General features: G+C 43.9%; 1 protein-coding gene across 1 annotated transcript in view; it reads left to right on the top strand.

Annotated features, from left to right (window-relative positions):
* The first annotated feature begins 211 nt into the window (after window positions 1–211).
* LOC142490797 (uncharacterized) overlaps window positions 212–23,458 on the top strand; it is a 77,490-nt gene continuing 54,243 nt past the window's right edge. Inside the window, exons 1-2 of the mRNA XM_075593219.1 lie at window positions 212–285; window positions 649–1,383. Coding sequence (XP_075449334.1) covers window positions 237–285; window positions 649–1,383 — 784 coding nt within the window. The 5' untranslated portion in view covers window positions 212–236. The remainder of the gene's footprint in view (window positions 286–648; window positions 1,384–23,458) is intronic.

Here is a 23,458-nt window from a genome sequence, read left to right on the forward strand (position 1 = left end):
AACATAGTATGTTGTATGTTAGGGAACTCAAAAATTCTAAGTACACAGGCATGTACAGTGTTATTACAACTATTTATGTTCACTTTCACACACATTTTCGGTTAAGGAACTGATGTTGTTAGTTAATCATAAATACAGAACATACAATAAGTGTTTGTTCAATATTTACACATGTAAATGTAAAACTTATGTTATTGTTATATATAGTTGCCCCTGGAGGACATGTGTCACCTGAGATGGAACAAGTGTCTTCACCTGGGTCAGCCAGCTCAACACTACTAGAAGGTGAGTGTATCATTTGCTGGCCATATAATATGTGCTCTTCTATATGTTATGTTGTCATGTGCATTATTTGTTTTGCACATCTTCTTTAAATAGGATTACTTAGTGTCAGTGAAAATTAAGTGTAAGGCAACATGTATTGTGTTAGTGATGTTAATTATCATGTAGGACTTCTGAGTTTAGAGCAACTTTTCATTCATTCATATTTCATACTGAGTCCAAACATTATTCGTAAGTCAAGGTAGTTTTTAATGAGGTTATAAAACGTATGCTAACATGTTAGGTGTTACTTAGGACACAGTACAATTACATAGTAACACAGCATACATTAACATGCCATTTAATAATGTGTACATTTCTTTTTAGAACATCATGGTGATGAGGATGATGAGTATGATGAGGATGACGCCACAGAAGAGACTGAAATACAATCATGTGACCATGAAGAGGTGCCAATAGAAACTGTTGTACCGCCAAATCGTCCATCAACTTCCACATACGATGCAATTGTAGCTTCAGAGGGAAAAATAGTGGACGCAGAAAATCGTCGCCATTCAGACATGATGACAGTGCTGGAAAGGATGATTGGACTGCAGGAAGAAACAGTATCACAATTGGCACATCTCCACAGAGTCTTCATTGAAGTGCCTAAACAGTTGCAAAAAATCAACACCTCATTCGAAGCATTAGTTGTTCAGCAAACACAAGCTAATTACTGGAGAATGACTAATGTACCACAATTCAACACCTCCCAGCCAGGATCTGTTCATGCAGGTCAGTTTTCACCACATTCATCTGATATTCATTCACCAGGCCCAAATGTTACCGGTCAAGTAGCAGACATTGCTGTGCAGGTTCCTGATGACATCCTACCGCTGCCATCTGTACAAATTCAGCAGCAGACACCTACAAAGGAGGCGACAAAAACAAAACAAGACACACATGAAACAGACCAACCATCACTTGTGCAGTGTCTACCAACTTGCTCACATGTGTCACTGGGCACAAGCCCTGTCCGTGAACAGTCACTACCCAAAAGCCCTGTAGGTGAGTCGCTGCCCAAAAGCCCTGTAGGTGAATCGCTGCCCAAAAGCCCTGTAGGTGAGTCGCTGCCCAAAAGCCCTGTAGGTGAATCGCTGCCCAAAAGCCCTGTAGGTGAATCGCTGCCCAAAAGCCCTGTAGGTGAATCACTGCCCAAAAGCCCTGTAGGTGAGTCACTGGCCACAAGCCCTGTAGGTGAGTCACTGGCCACAAGCCCCGTAGGTGAACAGTCACTGGCCACAAGCCCTGCCCGTGAAGTGCCAGAGGCCACTCAAAGTGGCTCTGTTGTGCCTAAAGTTGGTGGCAAAAGAAAAAGGAAAATTCAAGAGACAACAAGCAGGCCTGTTACTCGCTCGCAAAAGGAACAAAAAAAATAAATGTTATAATTCAGAAAATATGTCTTTGGCCTTGTTTTGTTGACTTCAGATTATCTAATTACTATTGTATGTATGCTGAAGACTGTGTTGTTTCCAAACTTTCAACTATGTTCTTGTACACGTGAAGTTTTGGAAATGTTAACACTCATAATTAATTGTGTTATAAATATTTATGTTGTAATCGTCTGTTCAGTAATGGTCCACCAGGAGCCAGTTGCTAAGTTTAGAGAAGCTGCCATTGACTTTGCAGCAAAACATTGCATTTGGGTGTGTTAATTGATGTAAGAATTGCATATGCATATTAGTCACATGCAATTATTAAAACACCTAAGTAAGTGCAAACATCTTTCTTGTACGTGTACAGCAGGATTACACTGGCGACACACTTTATTCGAGCTCGGCTAGTCCCACGAATTCGGGTATACCCGGGTGTATTGAGGTTTGTGACTGTTTTCTGCCCGAGTGCATTGGGTTATTTTCCAGGCAGGGATTGAAGCATTTTATTCCCACTGGCTGCAATACTGCACAGTATATATATATACTGCATTACAATTCATGAATTTATGCCATCTGGTAGACACGCGAAGCATTGCAGCCTATTAAATCCTAATCATTATCATTTAACAGATCAGCCGCCCGTCAGCCAGGCATGAACCCAGGCTGGGAAGGCAAACGCAACGGGGCTTGTCAGAGGTGAGGAGCGGCGCATTCCAGGTATCTGCCAGGTACATACTGGGTATTTGCTCGAATAAAGTGTGTCGGTGCAGTATGTGTAAATTATTACTTACCTTTGCCTTGCTTGGCCATTGTAATTTTGTCCTTTAATCAGTTGTGTGTTCGTTTCTATAACATCTCAGAATGTATAATAATATATATACACACACACACACACACACACACACACACACTGAGTGAGTGTGAGTGTGAGTGTGTGAGTGTGTATATATATATATGTATATGTGTATATATATATGTATATATGTGTATATATATATGTATATATGTATATATGTGTATATATATATGTATATATGTGTATATATATATGTATATATGTGTATATATATATGTATATATGTGTATATATATATGTATATATGTGTATATATATATGTATATATGTGTATATATATATGTATATATGTGTATATATATATGTATATATGTGTGTATATATATATATATATATATATATATATATATATATATATATATATATATATATATATATATATATATATATATATAGTACTATATAAACTGGTATACACAAACTAATACACTTCATGCTTCCTTGTGAAAGCACACTATTTTAATAATACAGGCCTAATGTTTGAGAAATATCCTAAGTATGAGACTCTAACAGTATTGTGCTTAAACAAATGTTTATTACTTCATTCAATCATGTTTCTCACCATTTAAATAGGTTTCATACAAGGTATACTTAATGCCATCAATGTTGTGTGTACTCCTGCAATATAAAAAAAAATAAAATATTATATATAAATATATATATATTTTTATAAGAGATATATTTATATATATATATATATATATATATATATATATATATATATATACACACGTATTTAAACTCATGCAGACAGGGAGTTAACCAGACTTTCACATACACACAGAAATGTAAGCGGGGAAAAAACATTTCTTTTTGCAGGTGTGTTTTTACTGATATGCCTGGCTAAGAAATATTTTCACACACTGGTCTTTGTTAGTTTTCAAAAAAACACTATGTGAACGCATTCACAGTCTAGGGATGTTTTTCACAAACGAGATAAAAGAAGGAGAAATGTTTCTCCCACAGTCCCATATCACGAACCACAACTGTTAACCCAATTAGACAAACAAATCCAATTGGCGTTTGAAATAAGGAGTCAAAGTAGTTACTTTTGTTGACCTTGACAAGGAAAAACAGGAGTTTGTTAGCCATTCAGCACATTCATTTTGATGAGCAAATAACACAGACCTGCACACAGCTTTTGTGCTACTCAGACATGGCTGATGAATTCGTTAACAATATTAATCCCCTTTTAGGGTATAAGTACATGATCTGTGAAGCCATCTTGAACAGTCGCGGACAGAAAGCAAGCACACGCCAAATCGATGATTTCATTCGAGCAAAATATCCTTATTACCAAGACCGTAAGCATGCACGGAATTTTAATTCCTCAATAAGATTCACTTTATCAAGTAATGACTTTTTTGAACGTGACCAGGATAAGCTACAACACACCTATGGTTTCTGGAAGATTGCCCCGGAAAAACAATTTCTCCTGAAAGACGGCACTTATATTGTCGTGAAAGGCATATTTATTCCTAATGGCAATAGCAATGTATCCGCTACTACTGATCCGTTTGAATCGATACGTGCTGCAATATCTGCAGCCTCCATTCCTGAAACCCACATTGTACAAGAACAAAAGTACTATGATTATGTACCAAGCCTTTCAGCTGAAATTGCATTGGAATGGGAACCGGAAGAAATGAACCTACCTCCCGACCAATTATTTGAAGAAAGCAGTGGCGATTCCTATGAGCGCATCCTGGAGGAGATATGTGCCATACTGGATTCAGCGGTTGGGTTAAGCGTGGATGAAAATGGCTTGCATTTCTGGAGCGACCAGTTGCAGCCAGGCGAAGAGTTAATTCTAGAAGAATGGTAAATATAACAATCGTTATGCGTTGACTCTGCGTTTAAATTTTTTTTTTTTTTGTAACCACCATTTTCACTTTCAATGCGTGGATACAGCGTAACATTGCAGACTGCATAACATGTAGCGATCACAAACAAATTGTTTCCTAATACAATATAGTAGGACCTGAAAGAGTAGTACACATTGCTGACGGAATAAATATACGTACTTTCCTATCCCTTTAAACATATTAGCAACATTTTACCATTACTCTAACACATACCTGTTTTGTTATCATGCAACATCTACAACATTGAAAACCGGGTCCACCACGTATGACGTGGGACCCTTGTCATGGGCCAAGGCGTCCTTAAAAAGGATTAGTGATGTAAGTCCCGCCCCCAAGCGACGTGCGCGCCTCAAAGCCTATTGGCTGTCATGTTTTGTTATAGTAACGGTAACTGCAGTGTGTGATGCGTGCGGCTCAGTGTTTGTAGGCGTACCCTGGGCGTTAGCCGAATGTTAATTGAGTGGGAGGAGTGTTAGCGTGCGTTTCACGCTGGCTTAACATGACGTCACACGTATTGCATTTGCGCATTGTGTTATCGGCCGTGCTTTCTGTTCAAACACGTCTGTTTAAAAAGAATACAGATGTACTCGTTTAGAACGAATGTAGTTTCGTCTTCATTGTATTTGAAATAAAGATGTTATGTTTACTGGTATTTTCAACATGTATTGAACGCACAACGTACGCTTTGTTTTGCGCATGCGCTAACAGTTAGTGGAGCCAAGCGTGAAGTGCGTGCGCACACAAAGATGTGCGCGCACATCTTTCAGTATACAGGCAACGTTCACTTCTTATACATAGTTATGCCTGCTACAAATTTAAAGAAACATTACATACTGATGAACAGTTTTACTTCTAACATATAAGTGAGTGACGTGTGTATCTACACAATCATATAGAGCTGCGTAACGCGTTGTCACGGATGCATATCTAGTAAGGTGCCATCTTTGACCATCATGTGTTTGCTGTATTTCAGAGATGTCGGGGAAGATACAATCGGATCAATGTATGATTTCAGAAGAGTCTACCTTTATATGAGATGATTGTGAGGAGGAGCCACCGACTACTATACTACATATGGAACTAATTTTATATTGCTTGCAGCGCTTATTAACAAACAATTAAAAATGTGATACCCTTATGCCTATATTGCATAAGCACTTAATTAACATAATGATGTTGCAAAAGAGTGCCTCATGAATTTTTATTGAGTGTTCTTTAATGACTACTAACATTTTATGACATGGTGTGTTTTATATATAACAACCATTCCCACTCTGCTAACACATTTGTGTATTCTAATATGTAATGGAACGTATGACTGTCGAAACTATGTAACAATAATAATAATAATATGAGCATGTTCATGTATAGGGCTGCTAGTTGTACGCAGCGATTTACAGACACATGTTTCAGCCTGAGGTCCCTGGCCCGTGGAACGTACAAATGTTTTTTTGCCGCATGAGGCACAGGGAGATAAAGTGACTTGGCCAAGGTCACAAGGAGCCCACACCGGGAATTGAACCAGACTCCCCTGCTTCAAACTATCAGTGCCAGTGTGTGTCTTTACTCAGTGAGCCACTCCTTCTCCCAATGTAAAGGACACTTACAACCAAGTAGCCATTTATTTTTAAAATCTCTTGTTACATGGGTATGTAGATAAAATGGTTTGGGACTGTAGCAAATAATGTTACTGGCCAGATGTTATGGTCCCCTCCAATGCATGATGTTCTGAATATGACATCACCATCATGTTATGAAGTACGTTTCTGTGTATATTTCATTAACCTAACTAACTATAGTTTACTGTGTTTATTAATCGTTTAGAAATACATAGTATAGTCAATATGATGATATAAGCTACCATAATAAAGCTGGTGTTATCATTTGTCGGTGTTATACATGGATCCTACACCAATTGATAGAGACACAAACAGTTGTCTTAAAAAGTGTGTCTATGCTAGTGATGAATGTGCTCCCGTAAGTAAACAAATAAGTACAGTTATCCCCTTTTCTCCAACCACCTCTATATTACATTAATGGAAATTATAAGGAAACATACATAAAATGTGATGAAATGTGAGTAATCATTTTGTAATACAATGCACATGAAAGCTCAAGAGTAGCTAAATGCATATACATGATACAGAAAGTACATATATGTAACATTTGTGTTTAAACCAATATGTTGGGTTTTTAGTTCCAATAATTATAGGAAGATTGAGGTAGCCACATCTTATGAGAGATGTCAGCAAATATACATACCATGATCAGTCATACTGGAGATATACCTATAATGCAAAGGAACAATATATAAATTGCAAACATTGACATGCCATCTTCAGTACCGTAAACAACACAGCAAAGTGTGTATTTGGTGTTAAATGTACAACACCATGTATATTTCATGACATTCAAAATGTAAATCAGCCTGGTGTACACATCATATGGATGTACATGTTACACTGCACCAATAACATTGTATGTAAGCATACTAGAAGCATGAATGATTATGGGCATAATATGTGTTTTGTCTTAGCATAAGGAATAACACAATGCTAAAATATTATTGCTTTGTTACCCAAGTTGTATTCACATACACACAACTAAAGTACAATTGAAGAGGGATTATATAACCTGTGCAACAATAACATACCGGTGCCACATCCCTTTGTGCACACAGCAGAGAAAAGAAAGGTGTGCAACCCATATTCATCTGTGTCCTAACAGAAGGTTATATAAAGAAACATTATTGTTAATATAACATAATTAAACTATAAAAGTAGTACTAGGAACATATGAGTTTGTACTTACAAGAAAAAAATGAATTGATGAGATTCTGTCGTGTCTGGCCACCACTGGCTGTTTGTTCATTTTCAGCAGCTACATGGGTGGGATGCTCGTCTACCAAAGCCTCAGCTAGGTCTGACTGTACATTGTGCCTGAGTGCAACATTGTGCAAAATGCAACAGGCAAGGATAATATCAGACACTTTTTGAGGCTTGTATAGAAGAGCCCCACCAGTTCTGTCCAGACACCTAAACCTGGTCTTGAGTAGGCCAAATGTCCTCTCTATAACAGATCTTGTAGATATATGGGCTGCATTGTACCTGTCCTCTGCTTCAGTTTGAGGGTTTAGCACCGGAGTCAAGAGCCACGGCCTAATTCCGTATCCTGAGTCACCTATAATGAATGGAGCACACATAAGCTGACATTAGTGATCAAATTGTACAATGCCAACATTCCTAAATCAACATGTGTTTTGTGTTAGAACATGTAAATATGTACTCACCCAGCAGCCAACCAGGTTCAAAATGTCCCTCTTCGAACGCATGGAAGACTGAAGAGTTCCTCAGGATAGAGGAATCGTGACTGGAACCAGGGAACTTGGGTACCACATGCATTATCCTCATCGTGGCATCACATACCACCTGTACATTGAGTGAATGGTAGTGCTTCCGATTGCGGTACACATGCTCACTCTGACTAGGTGCAATCAAAGCAACATGTGTGCAATCGATTGCACCCAGCACACATGGTATCCCTGCTATATTATAAAAGCCAGTCCTGACTTCCAGCCACTCTGTCGCCTCTGTAGGAAAATGAATATAATTCCTAGCGCGTCTATTGAGTGCATAGAGAAACTGGGTCAAGGCCCGCGAGAATGTAGATTGCGAGACCCCGCCCACTATGCCCACAGTTGTCTGGTATGACGCGGAAGCAAGATAATGTAATGAGCACAGCATTTTAACAAGCCCAGGGACTGCACGACCTCTGGCTGTGAAAAAATCTAAATCCCCCCTTATCTCCTGATAAAGAGCTAAGATTGCTGCTGAACTCAAACGATAGCGACTTACAATCTCCTCCTCACTCATCCCATCTAACAGGGTTCTCTCCCTGTACAGACGCGGACGAGGCACAAGTTGTCTCCTCTGTCTTCTCCTCTGATCTCCTGTCCCTCTACCTGTCCCTCGGCCTGTCCCTCTCCCTGTCCCTGTCGTATCCGCGTCACTGTCACTGTCCCTCGGTGTGTCCCTCCCTTGCCCTATATGATTGTCTTCATCATCAAGCATGTCATAGAAAAGAATGTTCCTCCGTCTCCTAAACATTCGCAACATTTTGAAATGAGTAGCTGTGAATGAGCAGGTAATGTGCGTCCTTTAAATAGGTATGTGATGATGTCAGGTGACATAGTAAAATGCAAGGTGTTACATTAACATAATAAAGTACTTCTGTGGCAAGCTGTGTGCACTTGTTGTTCTAAGTATTTGTTGTGTGTATTCTGCAGGGAATGATGATATTTGGCAATGATGTGACGTGAAGCTTTGTACAAAGATTGCTTGCAAATAAATAGTTGCATGTGCAATGCATGTAACACTTGTGAACGCAAGAGTCAGTCATGTAATGAGACAAAAAGGCTGAGATTGACGTGGGAAAAGTTTTGTGTAACATGTGTAATTATCCATGTTATTGTGACATGTTGGCAACAATGAATAGTCGTGTGCATATGCATGCATTTGTGTAAGGAGGATAGTTGGTATAGAATGAGTTTACAAGGTGTCCCAATGCTGAATTACTGTACATGTGTGTATAAGTTAGGTTGAAGTGCTTGTAATGCAACGGTTACAATGTAAACATGCAATGTGATTGAGCGTCCAATAAGTGACGTCATGAAAATAGGGAGGACCCAAAAGTATATGTAAACATGAGAAGACAGATGTACATGAACGTTTAAAGATGCGTGTCACATTACAAGCATTGTGTAATGTAAAGGAAGATGAATATACTGTGTATGAGTGACATGTGTGACATGTGTGACATCATGTAAATAATTGTCGCTGAGTTGAGTAAAATGTGTGATATGATGTGAGGTTCTCCTTTAAGAGTGTAGTATAGTATTTTCCCTTGCCACATCATCACATGATGAGTAATGTGACCCGCAAATGCTGCAAACATGTAAAAGTCGAATGTTATGCAAATAAGACACATCAGCTGTGACACAATGCAGGGAATGCCCCCACACTGTAATGCAAATCCCCCTTGTATTGTGAGCAATGAAACGTAAACAGTACTATACTGTTATACGTCCCCGCTCCATTGACTTCCATTGATGTACAGAAGATGTTTTTTTTCTAAGTGCCGTTCCGGCAGCCTTAGCGATCGTTCTCCCGTCCAAACTGCCAACTTTAGTTGGCGGGAGAAATCGGCCATAACATCTCAATTTCGTAGTGCCGATCAGCCCCGATAAGCTGTTTTTTTTTGTTGAATCCAGCCGATTTAAAAAAGTGGCGATCAGTGTCGAAAACAGGCTTATCGGCAGGCGACTGGCCATAACCAAATTATCGGCTCCGAAACCTGGCGATATGAAGCACTTATCGGCGCTTACTGAATCTCAAACCCAATTTTGGCTATAACATGGCCATATTTCCCTTATCAACGCTTACTGCATGAGGCCCATAGTCCTGAGGCTCGGCCTCTTCCCTTGAGGGGAGAATTGTCTCTGTACAGTCTCTGTTAGGCACAAAGCTTGGGCTCTGTGGATCCAAAGGCTGGCCTGTTGGTGCCACCTTAGTAGGCATTGGCCTACGAGGCCCTTTACCCGTAGCTCCTTCGGGAGATGCCCCTTCTGGGGAATGGTCCCTTTGAGAGGGTCCCTCCATAGGGTCTTCATAAGCTTCAGAGTGGGTCTCGTTATTTGCAGTCTCTTGACCCACCTCTGATAGATCGAACTCACCGTTGAGCGGTGTGGCCTGTAGTTCCTCTTCTTCGTCTCCCACTTGGGGGATGGGAAGAAGGTGGTTACGATGCCAAACCTTTTCCCTGCCATCAGTGATGCGATAAACCGGGAGGCCGGGCATCTGTGACTCCACCTCATATACGCCGTCTCTCCACCGGTCCGCCAGTTTATGTTTTCCGGGGATTCCCAAATTACGAAGTAACACAGCATCCCCAGGACGTAACTCTCGATACTTGACTTTATTGTCATATCGTCTCTTGTTACCAGCATTCAGTTTGGCTGTAGACTTCTCAGCCTGTTGGTAAGCTTGTTGCAGACTGTCCTTTAGCCTTTGCACGTACATGAAATGAGTGGTATTGGGTATCCCATCCGTTGATACTCGAAGACGCACATCTACTGGGAGTCTTGCCTCCCGCCCAAACATGAGGAAGTACGGGGAGAACCCAGTGGACTCATGGCGAGTACAGTTGTACGCGTGTACCAACGTTTCTACGTGACGACTCATTCTGCTTTCTGCATTCCCTTCAGAGTTCCAAGCATGTCCAACAGGGTCCTGTTGAATCGTTCAGGCAAAGCATCTCCTTTGGGGTGGTACGGAGTCGTCCGGGATTTGGCGATGTTCAGCATTTTAAGTAATTCTCGGATCAGAGTACTCTCAAAATCTCGCCCTTGGTCGGAGTGAAGTCGGTTTGGAAGACCGTAATGAACGAAGAACTTTTCCCATAGAACTTTCGCGACCGTGATAGCCTTCTGGTCTTTTGTGGGGAAGGCCTGTGCATAGCGGGTGTAATGGTCCGTGATGACCAGCACATTACCGATTCCTCGACAATCAGGTTCGATACACAGGAAGTCCATACACACCAGGTCCATTGGACCAGAACTCTTAAGATGGGCCATGGGAGCTGCTCGGGTAGGCAACGTCTTGCGTTGAACGCACCGGGAACAACGGCGGCAGTGTTGTTCCACCGCTTCCCGCATCTTGGGCAAGAAAAACCGGTCTCGGACTAGTCCAAAAGTCTTCTCTACACCGAGATGCCCGTGTTCGTCGTGTAGAGACTTCAACACCATATATCTCAAGTTTTGGGGTAGAACTAGTTGTCGCCTATCAGGGTGGTTATGATATTGGACTACCCTATAGAGCAAACAATTATCTATCTCGAACTTGTCCACCTCACGCATGAGTAACGCGACCAGATCTCGGGGAGCACTCTTCAATAGAGCGGGGTTCTTTCGCTGAACGGCTTGTCGGATGATGCTGATTACTGGATCTCTTAATTGATAGTCCACTAAGTCTTTCCATCTTATGACTTTGTCCTGGGTTATGTTCATCCCTGCGGGGTCGCAGTAGGCAGCAGGGATCGCCTGCGACTGGCACCCTAACGAATCGGCAACTCTTAGTTCAGAGAATGCGACCTGATCATTGATGACGGCCGCTATACTACACATTGCTCGCATCCCAGGTCCAGGGATCTCTTCCCATTCATCATCATCAGGGGTAGCACTCAATCCTGGTCGTCGGGATAGAGCATCGGCCCCAATGTTCAGAGGCCCTGGCTTGTACTTCATGGAGAATCGATAGTTACATAGTGTCGCCAGCCATCGATGTCCGGCTGCATCCAATTTGGCGGAAGTATTGATGTACATGAGGGGATTGTTATCGGTCCTTACCTCAAATGTAACACCATAGAGGTAATCATGAAGTTTCTCCGTGATCGCCCATTTAAGAGCCAGGAACTCTAACTTGTGTACCGGATATTTCTGCTCACTGGGTGTCAGACTGCGGCTGACGTAGGCTACAGGCCGAAGACCTTCGGGGTGCTTCTGATGCAGGACAGCACCCAGTCCATTGAGACTGGCATCCACATGCAGGACATATGGTTGTTCTGGGTCAGCATATGCAAGCACTGGTGCTTCAGTCAGACTTTTCTTCAAGTTCAGGAAGGCTCATTCACACTCAGGCGTCCACTTATCGCCAAACGGTTGACGGGCCGACGTGGCCTTTCTCCCAGTATCTTCAGGGTATATCTTCAGCAAATTGTTCAGGGGTTTAGCTCGACTAGAGTACCCTTCCACGAACCGACGGTAATACCCACAGAAACCGAGGAAGGACCGCAGTTCCGTGACATTATCGGGACGCGGCCAGTTCACCACAGCTTCTACCTTGGCTGGATCAGTAGCAATCCCCTGGGCAGACACGATGTGTCCCACGTAGGTCACCGAGGTGTGACAAAACCTACACTTGTCGAGTGATAGCTTCAATCCTTCTTGGCCAAGACGATCTATCACCTTCAGCAGCCTCTCCTCGTGTTCTTCTAAGGTCTTCCCGAAGACAATGATGTTGTCCAGGTAAACCAGACACTCCCGAGGGTTCATGTCCCCTATTGTCTTTTCCATCAGCCGCTGGAAGGTAGCAGGGGCTCCACATATACCTTGGGGCATACGCGTAAACTGGTAGAAGCCCAGGGGACAGACGAAGGCAGTCTTTTCCTGATCCTCTTCACTCATGGGTACCTGGTAGTACCCAGATCGCAAATCGAGCACACTAAACCATTGGCTCCCGTTCAGAGCATTCAGGATCTCTTCAATACGAGGGAGATTGTATTGGTCAGGTACCGTACGATTATTCAGCGTTCGATAATCGACGAACAATCTTACAGATCCATTCTTCTTCCTTACTACCACTATGGGTGATGCATAAGGACTCCGCGACTCCGTCAGTATTCCAGCGGTCTTCATCTCCTCCAGGACATCCCTTACGTCGTCCACATCCCTGGGGGCGATACGACGAGAACGTTCACGGAACGGAGTGGCGTCACTCAGCCTAATAGTGTGTTGGGCGCTGCGGCTGCGGCCCACATCCATCTCACTGGTAGAAAATACTGTTCTTCTTTCCCTCAGCTTGGCCGTCAGTCGACCCTTCCACTCAGTTGGCAGAGTCGAGTCCCCGAAGTTGAAGTCCAGGTCGACTAACTGCTCACCTACTGCAGCGGCGTTCACCTGGGGCGCTGTTTCTACTGGGCTGACGGGATATATACTGCCCAGACTTTGTCCTACATCGATGTCCATTGGAAATGGAGAGATGTTTTGAATATACACATGGGTTCGGAGAGGAATTCGGGTCGTCCACTCTCTTACTTCAGGTATTTCCCTATATCCTCTCTGGATCTCTTCCTCAGGGTCACTTTCCAGAGAGAACAGATGATCGGTATCCTCCCGATCCGGATAACAGCACCAGACGGCCAGGCGTTTCACTCCCCCTCGTGAAATGGTCGTCAGTCCACGTTGACGATTGTAGAGGTCCCCATGACGCTCCAAGGCATATACCCGGTGGCACTCCTCTCGTAAGACGGGGTCTAGGAGCGAATCGGCCAGCGGCAGCTCGTTGGTCTCTTTCAAGTAAGCTCGGATTATAGCTTGCACTATGTCCGCGTTGGTTCCCAAGATGATGGGGTACTTGCAATGGTCGTGGGGCTCCGGGCATACCATGGCCGCTACCTGCATAGGGTGCTTCTTGCCGGTGTTCAGTTGGAGTATGTCCAGCTGGACCCTTGCAATCCCATCGATGGGGTAGTCTTCATTACTCAATCACCTAACCTTCATATGTTCGGCCGGCCTCAGAGGGCAGTGTTGAAGGTGCTGGTCATAGAACTTGCGATATATTATGGTCACTTGTGACCCGGTGTCCAATAGAGCCGAGGCGTATATCCCTTCTATTACCACGGGCACGATGGCCGCAGGGCCCACTTGACTGCAAGCTTCACCGGGTGAGGCGTCATCACTGGGGCCAGCGTCAGCAGGGGAATCCGTGGTTCCCTGAGGGGTGTTCACATCAGGCTCGACGGTCTGTGCTCGGCATACCATCGATCGGGCTGTGCTTCTTCTGTCGGGAGGTTTTTCTTCCGGTTGGTCCTCCTTCTCCGGACAATAGTACGAGATGTGGCCCTTCTTCCCGCAGTTGTAGCAAGATACCTCACGGCGGTCCGGACGACACTTATAGGTGGATGAGGACCGCTCAGAACTACGACTTTCCCGCACAGACGACTTGGGGGTCGCTTCCTCCTCTGGTGTGGAAGGTTTCTTACTCTTTGGGGCCGAGGGGGCCACAGGGTCATTCTTGGGGATAGTTTTGGGTTTCTTTGATTCATGGAAATGGCGCTGCACTTCATGGCCTCTTATGTAATCCATTAGTTCCCCGTATTTAGGGGATACTGCCGCGACCGGGGCGGCCCGCATCATTATAGCTATGTTGTGGTCAGGCAACGACCCCTTGAGTAGCTGTTTGAACCGGTAGCGGTCCGCTTCGGCCGCGGAAATGATATGCTTGTCCAGGAGGGTGCCCAGGGACAGCTGTAGGTCACAAACGAAGGCAGATAAATCTTGTCCTTCACGTTGTCGGAGGGCTTTGAATTGAGCCAGTAGCTCATCTTCGTCGTCTTTTCTGGCAAAGGATTTAATTAGCATTTTCACTAGTTCCTGGGCAGTAACTTCTCCTTCCACGCTCCGGTGTGCCCGCACTAACCGAGCGGCGGGGCCTCGGAGGCACTCAACCAGTCTTTGTCTCTTGCTGGCTTCAGAACACGACCACTCCTCTATGATTTGAAGCGTATGGTCCCTCCATGCCTTGATCCCCTCTTCTCCCGTGGGCGTCGGCAGAATCCCAGAGAAGGCCTTGAGTTTCCGGTAGTTCTGTGCTTGGGTCGAAATGGTTACAGCTTCTACTAGTTGGGAGGCTATCGTGTTCACGTCAAGATTCCCACTAAGGGCCTGACTACTGCTCCCAGTTCCTACGCTAGGCATGGTTGGGGTTCTGCCAGGCCGTTGATCAGGGTTGGGTGGGATGAGCGGGCTCCCTGCCCAGCTGGCGGTACCTCCTAATCCGCTTGGGGTGAAAGAGACCCTAGGGGGGTCCACCCGGTGAGGCGTACTGGTCACTCGTTGGCTCGGGTGTAATCCAGTACTAGAGGACGCTTCTTCAGGAGATTGAGAGTCAGAGTAGATCATGCGGCAGTCCTCTGCGGAGGGCTCGGGTAGGTTTAATACATGGGGGGCCGTTTCTAAGCATATGTCACTCATGGTGACCAGGAGCCAGGTGATCCCCCGGCCGGCAACATCCAGTTTATAGTCTATCACCCGGGCGGTGGCCAACCCCGGGCAACTTCTTACTTGCGTGCGCACTGCAGATAAGTCTGTATCAATTGCTACCCCTGTCATTGCAATCGCGCGTCTTGGGGATACTTGATGCGCTAAGGTCCAGGCATGGACATCCTGCGGTGACGGCACGGACATGATGAAAATATGAATCGGACAATTTAGAAAAAAATGGAACAGGGCACCCCAGGACTTATCTCAGCAACTCGCAGATAATACTGTGGAGGTGTAGGAACATACAAGGTTACTCAGGTGTGGTGCATTACCTGTTGGCTCACAGGAGGGCTGAGCTTCCGCCACGGGGAACCTGGGGTAATTGTACTAGGGTGATCACTTACAGCATCTTCTCTCTACATGCATGTTATACATCTCTGGGTGCAACGCCTCCACCTGGGAGGGATCCCAACGGAGTGGGAGGAGACCCTCACAGGAAACAACCACACAAAGCGAGCAAATATAAAACAGAACTGCCTTTACTGCATAGCATAACACATCAACATACCCATGACTCCTCTCTAGAGGAGCCACACATGGCGTCTCACAGGATGCTAACCACTATGCGCCACGGCGGACGCTAACCACTCTGCGCCACGGCGGGCGCTAACCACTCTATGCCACGGCGGGCGCTAACACCTCTAGGCGTCTCGGCGGACGCTAACCACCTCTAGACGTCACGGCGGACGCTAACCTCCCACAGAGTGATCCCACCCCGTGTCCAGTAACCCCACCCAAATGTCTCGCACACCCAAAGTCAAATACCACTGTGCATGTGTATGTGTGACTGCACAGCCACTATGTCTGGTGATAGGCCTGGTTGGTGCACGTGAGTTGCAGGTTACCTGCCCGGGCTCCAGCCACGGGTACTGCGATATCACTGGAGATCCGCCCGATCCGACGTTGTCCTCCACACCGCGTTGGGTGAATTCCAGCGCGGATAATATCACCTTAGTCCCAGGGTCGTTGGTGGGGTTCTGAGCCCAGAACCCACCTCGCAGGGCCGCACGGATTCAGCACTGTGTCCCTAGCTAAGTAACCAATTAATGGGGCAGTGTCCCTATCTAGGGCCTGTCCCTAAGCTCCACAAGCTACTAGGTGGCTCAGGACCTAACTGGGACCTTGGGGGCTGCTGGCCTAATGCAGAGGGTCACTGACCCCTGCATCCACCTCTTACCCCTAGCTGGTCCGGATCCTGACTGCCTGCGTGGCTGCAAAACCCCGCGAAATGTATCTAATCCCTCTGGGGAGATCTGCAGCCCTATTGGCTCCCTGGAGTCATGTGGCTCTGCCCCTGTGCACCCTGGGGGCTGTCCTTCCCGCCTTGCGCATGCGCGAGCTGTTTGGGGGCCTCTCGCGCTAGCTGGCCTCCTGCGCATGCGCAACAGCGCTGAACATGGCGGCGCCCTGCTTCCCGAGCCGCCGGTACCTTCGTAACGCGACCGCGGCCTTAGTAATGGCCCGATCGCGTCCCCGGCAACCGGGCCGCTGCTTGCCTAGCAACCGCTCCGCTCGCGTTCCCGGCAACCGGCCGCAACTCCCAGGTACATGCTGCTCGCGCTGGCAGAAGGGGGGGGGGGGGCAACTATACCACGGGGGACCTGGCTACACATATAAAGACACTGGGGTAGGGTAAGAGGGGCAACGTTTCAGGGTAGGAACCATTTCTTCTGGCACGTACCCTTAGGCCCAAAGGAACCGCAAGGTACTTCCCTTGACAATTGTCCCCCCTGTAAGACACACCAATGCAAGCTAAACAAAGCCACAAGAAAGTGCAGTCATATAAAACTGCCGTGAACAGCCATCCGCAGTAAAGGTAAGTATATAGGGGTAAAGCAAACCGTCCTTATTCAGAGTGGTGATTACAGCAGCATTGAGAGAGAAGAAGTTTGCCAATAGCCTGTGAACACTGTGAATAAGGACGGTTTGCTGCAAAGAAGCTGCTTTTTCCTGGATAAAGAAGTATTAGCTACCAACCCCAAGCACCTTCTTTACCTATGAAAACAAAAACAACCCGTATTTAGCAACATTCAGGAAATAACAGAAAAGTGGGAAAAGGCTTCCATGCTGCTCAGTTTAATGTTTTTTTTGGACAGCACTGAACTTCAAATGAACTGTTAACTTAATTAAATATGCTGGAGAATTGAAAAGGATTAGTACAGTAAGTCACATACAGATGTGGAGCCACAGATGTTTCGTCTCTGAGCATTTGAGAGTCACAAGCTTTACCCTGATGTGGACATTCTTAAGATATGGGCTTTGCACACAAGAGCAAACATGGGAATGATACAAGTTCTTGCAACTTGGAAACTGTCACAAGCGCAGAAAATAGAAATCACTTAGGTATCTGACACAGCACAGATTCTGTATGACATTGCTATATACAGTATGTGTTACAGCAGCAGTACATGTGGAAAGTCCCTCCACCTATTTAATACAAATGCGTACAGTATAAGGATGTGGTCTTCTACATTTACGACCAGAAATTACTCTCTCTATTTAGAAATGACTACTTTAAATAGCCCCCTTATCTCAGATTTGATTAGATCTGCCACATTACAGGGCTTGCAAGCTTAGTTCTTTGGGTATGTTCTTCATAGGATTTTTGATGCACACTTTAAAGTTGCTCACACATTTGATCAGGCTGAAGAAGTAGCTCAGTGGTGAAACTACTGTAAGTTTAAAAACCAGTGTCAACTCTCTTTGTGATCAAGGGGAAATCACTTTGGGGCTTATTGAATATAATGCAGTAGTGCCAATTTAGCACTACATCACGGAAACTCCCATTCAAGACAATAGGAGTTTCCATGTGCTAGTTCCCAATTGTCACTATAGCACTTGATAAAGCTCACTTATCTGCATGTGCCATGGGCACCTTCTTTCTTTCGCTAACACATTTTCCTATACAACCCAGTATCCTTCTGTATCCATTCTATTTGCCCAATACCCAACACAGTAAAGGAATTCCTTTGTTGATTTATACAGCGAATGTTTTTCCGATCTCCATTCTCTAGGTAGAAACAGCTACGAAGGATCATAAATAAATGAATATATACCATGTTTTGTTATGCTACAGTTGTTTTCATTTTTAAGGGTGTAGATCTCATCATGAACTGCGGTTGTTTTATTATATGTCTACAATCACATGGCTGCAGAGAATCTATGCATGACCCCAAAGGATTACTCACATTTAGTAAACCCTACTTTTCCAAAAATGTAATTGTGAAATTAATTCTTCTAATAAAGTCATAGCTATAGTACTTCTCGCGTACGGCACACCTATTTATTTATAAAAATGTTTTACTAGGAAGTAATACAGTACATTGAGAGTTAGCTCTCGTTTTCAAGTATGTCCTGGGCATAAAGTTAAGATGACAAATAATAAATGGTTACAAATACAGTTACATAGGTGAACAGGGTATACATTATATACAAAACATTGCATGCACAGTTAGAGATAATATATATTATAGGCGTATGTAAAAGTTACAGACCAGATTAAAATGTGAGACAGCCTTAGTTTTGAAAGAACTTAAACTGGTGATGGATATGAGCGTCTCCGGTAGGTTGTTCCAGTTTTGGGGTGCACGGTAAGAGAAGGAGGAGCGGACGGATACTTTGTTGAGCCATGGGACCATGAACAGTCTTTTGGAGTCAGATCTCAGATGATAAGTGCTGCATGTGGTAGGGGTGAGGAGCTTGTTCAGATAGATGGGTAGCTTGCTCAGAAAGTATTTGAAGGCAACACAGGAAAGATGAGCTTTGCGCCTAGACTCAAGTGATGACCAATCTAGTTATTTGAGCATTTCGCAGTGATGTGTGTTGTAGTTGCATTGGAGAACAAAATGGCATATTAAATTGTAGAGGGTGTCAAGTTTGCTAAGGTGGGTTTGGGGTGCCGAGCCGTATACTATGTCTCCATAGTCAATAATTGGCATTACCATCTGCTGTGTGATATGCTTTCTGACCAGCAGACTTAGGGAGGATTTGTTCCTATAAAGTACACCTAGTTTGTCATAGGTTTTGGATGTCAGGGTATCAATGTGCATCCCGAATGTTAAGTAGGAGTCAAACCATATGCCCAGGTATTTAAAACTAGTAACAGGAGTTAGGGTGGTGTTAGCATTGGTTCTGATCTGGAGCTCAGTCACTGGAAGCTTTAAAAATTTAGTCTTGGTCCCAAATACCATTGTTACAATCTTGTCGGTGTTTAAAAACAGTTTGTTTTGGGAAATCCGGTTTTCAAGTCTCAAAACGTCAGACTGAAGTATGTGTTCAAGGTCGGAGAGGGTATGGCTGTGTGCATATAGGATTGTGTCATCTGCATACATGTGTATTGGAGCTTCCTTACAAGCTGTGGGAAGATCATTGATGAATACTGAGAAGAGTAGGGGCCCCAGAACAGAGCCTTGCGGAACACCACAGGTGATATCCAAGGGGTTTGAGTTAGAGCCCGAGATGGACACATGTTGGAATCTATCTGATAGGTAGGACTGAAACCAGTTTAAAGCATGCTTCCCTATTCCAGAGCACTGGAGTTTGTTAAGCAGGATAGCATGATCAACAGTATCAAAAGTCTTTGCAAAATCTAGGAATATTGCACCAGTGAGTTGTCCCCGTTCCATTCCACACTGGATTTCATTGCAAACTTTTAGCAGGGTAGTTACGGTGGAGTGTTTGGGGCGAAAGCCAGATTGGAATTGGCTAGGGAAATGTGTCTTGGTATAGTAATCGCTTAATTGGGAGTGAACACATTTTTCAATGACTTTGGATAGTATTGGGAGAAGAGAGATGGGCCTATAGTTTGATACAGTGTTTTTGCCACACTTTTGAAGATTTGGACAACTCTGGCAGTTTTCCAGGTCTTAGGGATATGGCCTTAATTTCTTCCGCTGTGTGATGATGTCGCAGGCTTTCATTTAGTTTTTAACCCATTCATTCTTTTTCCGGTCTCTTTGGATAATACCCACCATCCATCTCTCCATACTTCTTTGAGTTGTCTGAAGCTTCTGAATTATCTTCGCATTTATGGTCCAAGTTTCACATCCATAATTGAGGACTGAAAAAATACACTGGTCGGAAATTATCCTCTTGGGGCCCAGTGGAAGATGCCCTTGAAATATTGTCTTGTTTCTTCCAAATGGGCTCCATCCCATCTTCAAACTCCTGTTGATTTAATTCAAAAGGTTCCCATCCATCATTACTTGCCGGCCAAGGTAGGCGTAATCTTCGACTTCTTCTAGTTTTATTTCATTTGTTTCGATCTTTGTAGATTTGACACGTGTTAAATGTCACTTTGGTCTTGTTGATATTCATATGGAGACCCACTTTCTTACTTGCTTTGGCAAGTTCTCTGATTTATTGCTGGAAGTCTTCTGGAAATAAAATAACAAAGGCAAATTGAAGGTGACTCAATTATTCATCGTTGATTTGATTCCTTTTTTCTCCCAACTCAATGTCTTGAACAGTTCTTCAAGTGTTGCTGTAAACAGTTTCCTGACGTGGTGTCTCTCTGTCGCATTCCCTTGCTGATCCCTATCTTGCTTGTACCTCCATGTAATCTAATGATTGATATGTGGCATTCTTGTAGGTTTTCCTTATAATATCAATGTACGCTTCTGCAACATTTTGTCTTTTTAATGCATTTAAAACCGCTGAAGTGTAGATAGCATCAAATGCTTTTTTCGTTATCTAAGAATCCTAAACTGAGTGGTACTGTAGATCGTATTCATGACTTCAGGAAATCACTTCTTATATGGCTTGGATGTGGTCCATTGTGTTATACCCACTTCAAAATCACGTTTGTTCTCTAGGTTGGGTGAATTCTAGGGTCGGTGGCAGCCAATTAGCTAACATTTTCGTAAAATCTTGTAAGGTATTGGAAGTAGGCTGACTGGTCTGCAGATTTTGAGGTCTTCTGTGCCACCTTTCTTGTGGAGGAGGAAAACTATGGCATTATCCATTGTTCTGGAATTCTCCTGTTCTTCAAGCAGTCTATTAAGGGTTTTGAAAGGATTTTCTCTACTTCTTTCCCAGCTTCTTTCAAGATTTCAGTTGTAATTCAACCTTCCCCAGGAGCCTTACCATTGTTCATGGATTTTATTGTCTTTGCCACTTCTTCTTGAAGGACACATGGTACACCATTGCTGGTTTCTTCTCGCTCTTCGTCTGCTGGATTATGGCCTCAACTTCCTGTATGATAAGAGCACCTTACTTTATTGTTGATCCATTGTCTTCTTTGAGTGCAATGATTTGCTTCTTCCCAATCATGTAGCTGCTTCATTAACCTTTGGTTATTTTCGATAGTATTCATCACCATATTACAGCTAACATTTTTTTTACATCTTCAATTATACGTTTGTGGAGCATCTTGTAAATCTCTGCATATTCAATTCTTCTTCTTGCCTCTTGGAATTGCTTAATTTCTTGTTGTCTCCTCAGTAACTGCTTTGTCTCACCTGATCATTTCTTATCCATTTTTTAAGTGAAACTTCTTTGCTGACGCCTACAGGGTTTTCATGGGAAAAAATGCATTGCCTTGTAACGAAAAACCGTAACAAAAGTGATGTCACGCTACTAATGGCCGTGCGCCTGTCACGCATGCGCAGAAGAGGAGCTTGCAGGCCCCACCATGCATGTGCAGTACCGCACTTGTCCACCAAGTACATTGGCACTCCCCCCCCTCTTACAGAGTGTTGCATGAGCGCAGAGAGTCGCATGTGCGCAGAGAGTCGTACGTGCGCAGAGACACAAACACGCACAAGGTATGCACAGTTAGTATAAACATATTAGTGCCGTGCACTTGCGTTCTAAGTCATGCTGTGTTTTTTCACTGAAATTGTGTTTTGATATTTAATTATAAACATCACCATCACAAATACAATTTCTGTGACAAAAGTCAAAAAAATTTCACTTAAAATGCGCGTACTCGGCACACACACACGCAGTCACACACACACAGTCACACACACTTACACGCACTTGCGCAGTCACACACATGCGCAGAGTCACACTCATGCAGATTCACACACGCACACAGAGTTACACACACAGTCACACACAAGCAGTCACACACATGCAGAGTCACACACACGCAGAGTCACACACGCGCAAAGTCGCACAGGCGCAGAGTCGCACATGCGCTGAGAGTCGAATGCGTGCAATAACTCACACACACGCACGAGGAATGCACAGTTAGTATAAACACTTCTTTGTGTTTTTTCACTGAAATTGTGTTTTGATTTTAATTAAACATCACCATCACAAATACAATTTCTGTGGCAAAAGACAAAAAAGTTTCACTTAAAATGCTCGGCACACACAACCTTTTTTATTGAGGTCTGGTTCAATCATTTTTATATAGTTTACGTCCTATCTTGTGGCTGCAACACCTTTTTGTCTCCCATGTATGTGGTTACAGATTCGTCCAGTTTGTTTCTTCACTTTCAACTACAATCGTCATAAGTTCTTCATAATTGTTTTCAAAGTGTCCATGTGCATTTTGAGCACTCTGAAACACTTTTTAAGTTAAAGTTGGAATGATCTAATTATTCTTGAGGTTCTTGTTGTTGATTGTTTATGTTTTCTTTTTAATCCGTTTTCTTCTTCCCGTCTTTGCATTCAGATGTAATTTGCAGCGAACCAATCGATGATCACTCCTTGTGTCAAAACTTTGAAGGACTGTATAGTCTTCAGTCAAGTTCTTCTTGTTAGCTAGGATGAACAGTATAAAACAAAGGGGAAACATCCTGCTCAACTAAATGGTAGAGTGTAATTGTATTAAGTACAGCTAGCTGAGATCTAGTTAGATATACATATACAAATAAGAAGAACAAGCAGATATTTTGTGTTGCTAAAATACCTAGGAAGCAGCGTTTGGCTGGGGAGGTATCCCTCACCTGCCAGGCCTTATGAGGAGGTGCTGGTGCACTCCAGTATCCGAGCAGAGTACACCTACGCTGTGACCACTGGGCAGGAAGCTGTGTTCACTTCCCAGTGGGCCTTAAGTGGGGTGCTCTGCTCGGTATCCCCCCATGGTTTTTCTTTAAAGCTTAACCTCCTTATTTAGTGCACCGTTTTTCTTATTTTACAGTTGCACTAGTTTCTGGCCTAAGTTTATTTTAGTTTGCGCCTTACCTTTTTCTGGTTGGTCTCTCGGCCAACC

Source organism: Ascaphus truei, chromosome 3 (genome assembly GCF_040206685.1).
Source record: "Ascaphus truei isolate aAscTru1 chromosome 3, aAscTru1.hap1, whole genome shotgun sequence".
In the NCBI taxonomy this organism is placed as follows: Eukaryota; Metazoa; Chordata; class Amphibia; order Anura; family Ascaphidae; genus Ascaphus; species Ascaphus truei.